Source organism: Phocoena sinus, chromosome 19, assembly GCF_008692025.1.
Source record: "Phocoena sinus isolate mPhoSin1 chromosome 19, mPhoSin1.pri, whole genome shotgun sequence".
Lineage (NCBI taxonomy): Eukaryota > Metazoa > Chordata > Mammalia > Artiodactyla > Phocoenidae > Phocoena > Phocoena sinus.
The window spans coordinates 2,959,650-2,968,382 of NC_045781.1; the positions used below are offsets into that span (position 1 = coordinate 2,959,650).

At 56.9% G+C, this 8,733-nt stretch overlaps 1 protein-coding gene across 8 annotated transcripts; it reads left to right on the forward strand.

Annotated features, from left to right (window-relative positions):
* The first annotated feature begins 1,290 nt into the window (after positions 1 to 1,290).
* Positions 1,291 to 8,217, forward strand: ISOC2 (isochorismatase domain containing 2). Of its 8 annotated transcripts, none has more exons than XM_032612935.1 (7): positions 1,291 to 1,375; positions 4,635 to 4,678; positions 4,985 to 5,122; positions 5,247 to 5,456; positions 5,772 to 5,842; positions 6,011 to 6,128; positions 7,790 to 8,217. In XM_032612935.1, exons 3-7 carry the CDS (start codon positions 4,988 to 4,990, stop codon positions 7,868 to 7,870), a joined length of 615 nt encoding a protein of 204 aa, XP_032468826.1. In that variant the 5' UTR covers positions 1,291 to 1,375; positions 4,635 to 4,678; positions 4,985 to 4,987; the 3' UTR covers positions 7,871 to 8,217. The 8 variants fall into 8 exon arrangements, with proteins under 8 accessions (XP_032468826.1, XP_032468824.1, XP_032468828.1 ...); XM_032612933.1 differs by having other exon boundaries at positions 5,749 to 5,842; positions 7,790 to 8,215; XM_032612937.1 differs by having other exon boundaries at positions 1,297 to 1,375; positions 4,967 to 5,122.
* Positions 8,218 to 8,733: the final 516 nt, after the last annotated feature.

Genomic DNA, 8,733 nt, shown 5'->3' on the forward strand with positions numbered 1-8,733 from the left:
CAGGTCCAGTGCCCCCACCACAGCCCCTTCGGCGGGGTGGGGGGTGTTCATGCTCTCCCTCCCCCACCTTCTCCCTTCTTTCTTCCCAACCCCATCTCCTTGGCAACTGTCCCTTCAGCTCCCTCTTACCCTGGTTCACCTCTGCCTAGTGTCTGGTGTCGTCTTATTTATTCCCAAAGATTTGTTGAGTGCCTACTATTTGCCAGGCCCAGGTTTGGGTGCTGAGGATTCAGCAGTGAATAAAACAGATAACATCTCTGCCCTTGTGGAGTTCTCATGGCGGGGGGTAAAGTCGGGGGTACTGAAAATAAATGAGTACATCCATACATTTTTTTAAACACAAGATAAATTTCCAATTTCAGATTGGCATTAGTGCTGTGAAGAAAATAGAACAGCGACCTGATCAGGTGACTACTTGATGTAGGGTGGTCAGGGAGGGCCTTGAATGACAAGAAGGAGCTGGTACTGCGAAAATCTGGGATTCCAGGCAGAGGAACCAGCTCGTGCAAAGGCCCTGAGGTGGGACGTTGGGGGAACAGTAAAGGAGGCCAGCATGGCTGGAGTGGAGTGAGATGAGGGAGAGTGGTAAGAGGTGAGGTTGAGAGACTGACCAAGGCACACCATGAATTGGGGGTAGCTTAGATTTTATTCCTAGCCTGATGGCAAGTTCACTCTCCATCTCTTTCAACCCCATTTCCAAACACAGTCTAAATATTACGAACACCACCGTAGGAGGAAGGTGCTGTGAGATGGGGAAACTGAGGCACAGAGAACGAACGTGCGGGGAGAGGGAGGGATTTCTTGGCTTCCTCGCGCCTTTAACCCTTTCCAGGAAAATGCTTGGATCTCTTTGCTAAGTTTGTCTCTAAACAGAAGGGCAAGGGTTCGAACCCCAGGTCTTCCCCTGCCCTGGGCACAGCCCCTCCCTCTCTCTCTCCTTCTCTCCCTCTCGGCCCCGGGGTTCTGAACTTCACAGCCGGGCAGGTATCGACCCATCCGCTTCTCCAGCTGGAGTCCGCGTTCTCGGTACCCACCGCGCCACTCCGCCTTAAGCCCGCCACTCACACCTGTTACGACTCCCCATTGGTCAGACTGGCTGCTTTCCCGCCCCCTGACGGGCTAATCACGCTCTCAGGAAGGACAGTCTGGCCCACACGCAGCCCCCCACCCCAGGGAGTAGTGGCGCTTGCGGATTGGCTGGGAGCGGGGGGTGGGGCTGAGCAGAGCTAGACGAGTGCCTATTGGGCGGCTCAGCCCTGGTGGGCGGGACGAGGGCGGAGCCGGGGGCGGGCCAAGTGTCTGGGCTTTGGGAAACATCTACTAGGCCTGCGAGCCCCGCGGGTGGGCCTGAGCGGCGGAAGTCCGGCTGCGGGAGGTAAGTGACTACAGGCCTCACCTGCGGCGGACGGGCCGGGCTCCGTCCCGGCGCCTTCCTGATAAAGCCCTTCTGGCGCTGCGGGGGGACAGACCTCCCCCCCTTGCTGGTGGAGGACAGCCGGGGGAGGACTCCTGCCTGGGCCCTCCAGAATTGGCTAGCCAGGGGCTCGAATTCTCCACGGGCCGCTTCCGCCCTCTCTACCAAGTTGCCGCGTCACCCCTGCGTGGTGGGTGGGTTTGGCTCCCATTTCCTCAAGAAGGAAACTGAGGCTCAGACAGAGCTGAAACTTGCCTAAGGTCACACCGCCAGCTAGTCTCGGCTGCAGAACCGGGTTCCCCAGGCCACATGGGGATCTGAACAGCCCCATTCGCTCCTCAGGTTGCCGCCCACCTCGGGCCGCTCCTCCTCCTCCGCCCTCGGGCTCCCTCCACCCGGAGCTGCGTTCTGAATTTTCATCACTTCCCCAGAGTACCGCCAACTCTGTCTCCTGCCGAGACCCTTCCCCACATTCACCCCCCTCCCACACACACACACATTTTCATCTTCTCCCCCAAATCAGTTCCCCTCTCCAGGTCCCCAGTTAGTCCCTGGAACCTGCCACCCTCGGACCACTGGCAACCTGAGGATCTTCCTTCTATCCCCTCCGACCACAGCCAGGCCCAGCTGCCCCCTCCCCGCTCTGTCCCCGCTGCCTGAACTGGAGCCCAGGCCTCACCCTTGGCCACCTGGACCGCAGTCCCCACTTTCACCCTGGCCTCCACCTCCAGTCCAGCCCCACCGCGGCCAGCGAGGCCTCCCTATTTTATTGTATATTTTGAAAACTTTTTATGGAAGTATATCACATATGTAGGAAAACAGAAATCACAGATACACAGCTCAAATAACTTCACAAAGAGAACGCTCTGGTGTCAACAGCATCCAAATCCAGAAGCCGAACGTCCCCCACACCCCAGAAACCCCCCATGCACCCCCTCCTTCAACACTGCCGCCCAAGGATAACTGTTATCATAACTTTAATGCCACAGGTTGGTTTTGCTGAGTTCTTGCCTTATGTAAATCTTTTACTGTATTGTATTTATTCCTGACTAGACAACCTGTTACACATTGTCCAAAATTCAAAAGGAACAGACTAGTACACAGTGAAAATCAAATGTCCTTCACACTCTGCCCCTCAGAGGCCTGTCCCTGCAGAAAGAGCCTGTGCCTTATGTGCCTTCCAGGCAGAGCAGATATAGATTGGAACAGTACCTACACTTTTTTTCTTCTTGCATTTTGGCACAAATGGGAGCATTGTTATACACACTATTATGCTTTTTTTTTTCCTTCACTGTTAACATCTCTTGGACACTTTTCCACGTTGTTACTTAAAGATCTCCCTTGTGATTCTTCCTGGCTGCAAAGAATTCCATAGTATGGATATACCATAACTTATGTAACCAGTACCCTAACCGTGGATGTTGGACTTATTTCTATTCTTTTGCTCTGGGCAGACGCCCATAATGAATAACCTTGTCCTGTAATGAATAACTTTGTGTCATTTCACAGGTAGGTCTGCAGGATAAATACTTAGGATAATTAGGAGTGAGTTCTCTGGGTCACAGGGTTTGTGCATCTGTAATTCTGAGAAATGTGGGCACATGGTTCTCCCTAGGGGTTCTTGCAGTCCCCGCTCCTACAGCCCAAAGGGAAGCTCCGCCTCACTCTAGACGCCTGTCACTGTCACAGGCTTCCGGACATTCCAGCGCCCCCGCCCCCACCTGACCCTGTCCCTCCTGTCCCGTGGAGAGCTAAGCCTGGAATGGGAGTGAGGAGAGCACTCCAGGTGGAGGGAGCTGCCTGGGCAAAGGCCCTGAAGTGGGACTTGGCCACCGAGGCTGGAAGGTCCGGGTCCAGCGCCTTGTGGGAGGAGGGTACATCGTAGTCCTGAGGACAGAGAGAAGCCATGGGGCCCTGGGGAGAGCTGAGAAATAGGGTCAGCTCTGTGTTTTCAAAAAGGTTGTTTTCTTTCCCTCTCTCTTCACTTCCTCAGAGAGAACTCTGCCAAGATGGATTAGATTCCCTAGCAATCCTAGCACTGGTCACAGTTGTAATTATGCAATTAATTAATTCAGTGTGGTTTTGTTTTTGAGGGAGTTTCCATTCCATTTGTTTTTTGAGACAAAATTTACACAGCATAAAATTCACCATTTTAGCCATCCACTAGTTTTTAAACTTTAGTTATGTCACACATAGAAAACATTTTCAGTGGTAGATGTGTTCAGTTTAAAGAATAATCATAGACACCTGTGGGGACTCACCAGCCAGCACTGAAACTTCCCCCGAGTGAGTGTCAGCCGGCTTACCCTCCACTGGGTCCACTGGGTCCACTGGGTCCACAGGGTCTCCGTTTCCTAAACAAATTAACAAATAAGTGAGTAACATGCAGAGAGAGAGGGAGCTGCAGACAAAAGCCAGGACTCCCATTTGTGCAGCAACTCAGGCACCCAGGGACACAAGCCTCTGGGTACATGGACTGGGACATGTGAGACTTGGGGTGTCCAGGGCCCAGATGCTCACTCTGACGGGGGCAGGGAGGGGCAGTCACCCCTCTAGTCCCCACAGGACCTTGGCCTTCATGGACTCCCGTGGGCTTCAGTGTCCTCCCCTTTAGAAGGGCTGCTGGCCAGGTGGCTCTACCAGTCCCCCACCTCTTAATTTTTATATTTCTCTCTTTTTTTTTTTGGCCATACCTCGCAGCATGCGGGATCTTAGTTCCCCAACCAGGGATTGAACCCATGCCCCCTGCAGTGGAAGCACAGATTCTTAACCACTGGACTGCCAGGGAAGTCCCTTTCTTTCTTTTTCTTAAAATTGTGGTAAAATACACATAACCTAAACTTTACCATCTCGACCATTTCAAAGTGTACAATTAAGAGGCATTTAGTATATTCATGATATTGGGCAACCATCACTACTATCTAGTTCCAGAACACTTCCATCTCCCCAGACGGAGACTCTGTACCCCTTTTCAGTCACTCCTCACACCCCCGCACCCCACCCCACCCCTGCTGCCCTGAGGTGGAAGCACCACCAACCCTCTCCCTGTCTCTCTGGACGCAGCCGCTTTGGGTTTGGGGCATTCTGTGTCAATGGACTCCTGCACGTGGCCTTCTGTGACTGGCCTCTCTCACTGAGCATCGCGGTGAGGGGCCTCCGCGCTGTGGCCTGTGTCGTTGCTTCATTCCTTTTTATGGCTGGGTAATATTCCACTCCACAGGTACCCCAGCCTTTCTTTCTAAGACCTGGAAGGGGGTTCAGCTGGTGAGTTTTCCACACGGGTAAACTGCTTTTCAGAGGAGGCAGTCAGACTTGAGGGACCCCAGGCCATGAAGGAGGGAGGTGGTGCAGCTGGGAGAATGCAGCTCTTTTTGCCTCGGGGCTCAAGTCCTGCTCCCTCTGCTATGGGCAGTGGGCCCTCAGTCAGGACACTTCACTACTTAGACCTCGGTTTCCTCCTGGGGGTCGGATCACAGTTGGAGCCTGGGGTATAAGCATGTGGACCCTGGACATGCAGAGAAGCCCTCTCCCTGCCTGATGCCACTCCCTCAGCCCCTCTGCCCACCCCAGGCCATGGCAGCTGTGAGGCCCGGCCTGGGACGCATCATCCCTGGATCATCCATCCTCTTCCTGTGCGACATGCAGGAGAAGTTCCGCCATGTCTCATTCTTCCCCCAGATCGTCTCTGTGGCTGCCCGCATGCTCAAGGTACAGCCCCTCCTCCCACAGACCCACCAGTCCAGGGCCCCAGCCCCTCCTCCCGCAGACCTAGGAGTTGGGCCTCCGGCCCCCCTTCGTTAGGCTCAGACCTTTGCTCCTCACCCCAACCCAGGTGGCCCAGCTCCTGGATGTGCCAGTTGTGCTGACTGAGCAGTACCCACAAGGCCTGGGCCCCACAGTGCCCGAGCTGGGAGCTGAGGGTCTGCAGCCATGGTCCAAGACCTGCTTCAGCATGGTGCCCGCGGTGCAGCAGGTGCTGGACGCGCGGCCCCAGCTGCGCTCTGTGCTCCTCTGTGGCTTGGAGACACAAGCCTGCATCTTGGTGAGACCGCAGCTGAACCTTGGGGGCCTCCATTCACACCTGGGACCTCCCCAACCTAAAAAGGGTGTCTTTCCTGACCCAGAACTCTCTATCCTCCCCTTCCTGACCCATGACTCCCCTCCTGACCTGGGGCTTTCACCTTCACTAAGGACCCCTCTCTTTACCTGGGGCTCGCATCCTGCCTAGGATCCCGTTGTAATCTGGGGACCTCCTGCCCTGATCTGAGCCTCCCTCATCCCCATCCTGGTTCCCCAATCACTCACCCAGGATCCCTGTTCTTGTCTGGGGGTAGCCCTTACCTCTTTCTGCCCCTAGCACACAGCCCTGGACCTCCTGGACCGAGGGCTGCAGGTCCACGTGGTGGTGGACGCCTGCACCTCCCGCAGGTGAGAGGGTCCCTTCAGGGGTGGGGTGCATGTGGGATGGGTTTGGAGCACCCAGGAAGAACCAGGGGGTGGGATCCCTGCCGAGTTTGCCAGGTGTCTGGGTGTCCAGACCAAGGCACTGACACCGCATGCACACATGCACACCCCCCCCCCCCCCCCCCGCTGCAGCCAGGTGGACCGGCTGGTGGCGCTGTCCCGGATGCGCCAGAGCGGCGCCTTCCTCTCCACCAGCGAAGGGCTCATTCTGCAGCTCGTGGGTGATGCCACCCACCCCCGGTTCAAGGAGGTACTGACCCCCACGCCCCACACCCTGACCTCCCCCATCTCCTGTGCAAACGGGAAATATCTTTTCAGCACCCACCACATATTCACAGGATACATCCGGGAACACAGAAGGCTGCCGCCTCCAGGGGCGCTAAGTTTTAGTGGGGGGAAACTGCAGGTCAACACCATAAATCAATGAAAGGAGAAGCTGTCTGGCCACGAGGACTGTAGAGAGAGATAAAGCAGGGGAGGGGGCCAGGTGTGCAGAGGAGGGGTTGCCTAAGGTGGTCCAGAGGCCTCCCGGAAGAAGGTGATTTTAGAGTGAGGTAGAGATGGGAGGGAGCCAGGCAGACGGGAGAGAACAGTCCAGCAGGGGCCCTGTAGACGGGAGCCCGTTGACCCTTTCCCGCCACCCTCTCCTCCAGTCTATGGCACTGAGGTCCAGCCTCCACACCCACCACCCGAGTGGCCTTCCTAGTACCCAGGTCTGACCAGGTAGTCCCCACTGCTTCACACCACTAAGGGCCACTGCTTGGCCCTTAGGATAACGGGACATGCCCGAACTTGAGATTCCCAGCCCTCTGAGGTCTGCCCCTTCCCCTCCTCTTAGTTCTGTTGAGCATTTATTGAGCACCTACTATGTGCCAGCCACTGTGGCAGGTCCAGGGGCAATAGCAAAAGACAGTCTGTATTCAGTTTCGCATTGTGGCCTGGAGCTGGGGAGGGAACATGTAGAATGTGTGAGAAATAAGATGGGGGCTGGCAGCTGGGAGGCCCCTCCTGGGGGGTGGCCTTACAGTGGAGACCTGAAAGTACAGGAGCAGCCAGTCATCCAGAAAGTGGTCCTGGTGGAGGGGACAGCTAGGGCAAAGGCCTGGACGTGGGGCTGAACGTGACTTATTCAAGGAACGGTAGCGGGGCACGGTGAGTGCAGGCTGAGTGTGGGAGGAGGGGAGGCAGGGAGGAGCCGGAGCCGAGTCTTCCCAAAGATTTTGGTGGGGGTTGGGAGGGGCAGCCATGGGGGTTTGCACAGGGGGGCTGGACACTGTCAGATCTATGTGTAGTGCCAGGTGGCTAATGGATATGTGGTAGGAAGGGGGGAAACCAGGGTGGAGGCAGCGGCGGGGATACAGGCTTTGCTTATTTTCATTTTTTAATCTCTGCAGGTTAGCATGACAGGGATTGCTGATGGGTGCAAGGTGTGAAAAGGCAGCACAGAGAGAGGATCTGGCTTGAGCGCAGTTGCTCAAGCTCTCTACTGATGGGGGTGGAGGTGGCGGCAATGAGGTTGAGAGGTCAGGTGACCACCAGCGTCTAAGAGGCAGCTGGATAAGTGAGTCCAGAGTTGAGGGGCAAGGCGCGGGCTGGATTTGAGAGTTGAGGGATAAGAGAGGTGAGATTACTTAAGAAGAAGCATGTGTAGAGAAGGAGCCCCAGGAAGGAGTCGGTCACCCTTAGTGGTCCAAGTCAGCAAGGTGGACCGAGATGGCAGATGATCAGGTGCTAACCCTGGTGGCTATGGTGAAAGGGAGGCCCCAAGAAAAGTTTTGAGAAGAGGCAATGGTGGGTTTGGCCAGTTGCTACTAAGGGGGCAAGGGAGATGAAAATGGAGAAGTATCCCTTGGATCTGTCATGGGGATGAGAACCCTTGACGCTTCCTGACTCCCTACCCCTACCCTACAGATCCAGAAGATCATCAAGGAGCCCGCCCCAGACAGCGGGCTGCTTGGCCTCTTCCATGGCCAGAACCCCCTCTTCCGCTGAACTCCCTACCCTGCCTTGAGGGGAGACCGACCACCTTCTCGTCCCTGGGACCTTGGCAGAAGCGCTTTCCCCCCCATTCTTGGATCCCAAGAGTGGTGCAGTCCACCGGGGGTACCGCCCCCTCAGCAGGGGATGTGGGTGCCGCTTTTCCATTGGACGGCAGCTCCCGGAAATGCAAATGAGACTCCTGGAAACTGGGCGGGGGTTGGCTGAGCCGAGCTGGAGGTGGGGCTCTGCCCCCCCACCCCACCCCGGGCCACTTCAAGGGGCGGCAAGGGGAGGGAGAGGGAGTGTCACAGGCTGTGTGGGACCCGGTCTCAGAGAATAAACATTGATGTGACTGTGGACTGAACCATTCTTGGGTTTGGGGGGTATCCCGGGGGCGACTGGGGGCTGCGGGCGGTGGCGGAAGAGGGGTCCCCAGCTGGTGGGGAGGGGTAGGTGCCTCTTCTCAACTCCAAGCCGGCGCGAGGCAAAGGCGAGGGCTGGCCACTGTCACATCTGCACCGAAGCCGGCGCGCATCTGCACGGAAAAGAACTGCCGGCCCGGGGTCTCCCAACTCGCTGCCGGTCGCCCCCCCTATCAGCGCGCGCACGCCCAGCCGGGTTGGCTCGCAGACACGCGCTGGCTCTGCCTCCCCTGGCCGGCCCCCCACGTCGCCACCACCCCCGACTCCCCCAGGGTCCCGCATCCGGAAAGTGAGGTGAGCGTGACCGCACCCCGGTGCGGAGGGGGAAACTGAGGCACGAGGGACTTGGGGACGGGGAGGAAGGAAGAGACAGGCATGCGGATGAATGGATGAATGGATGGGAAGGACAGCTTCATCTGAGTGGTCCCTGCTCCCCCAAGACGCAGGAGCCCG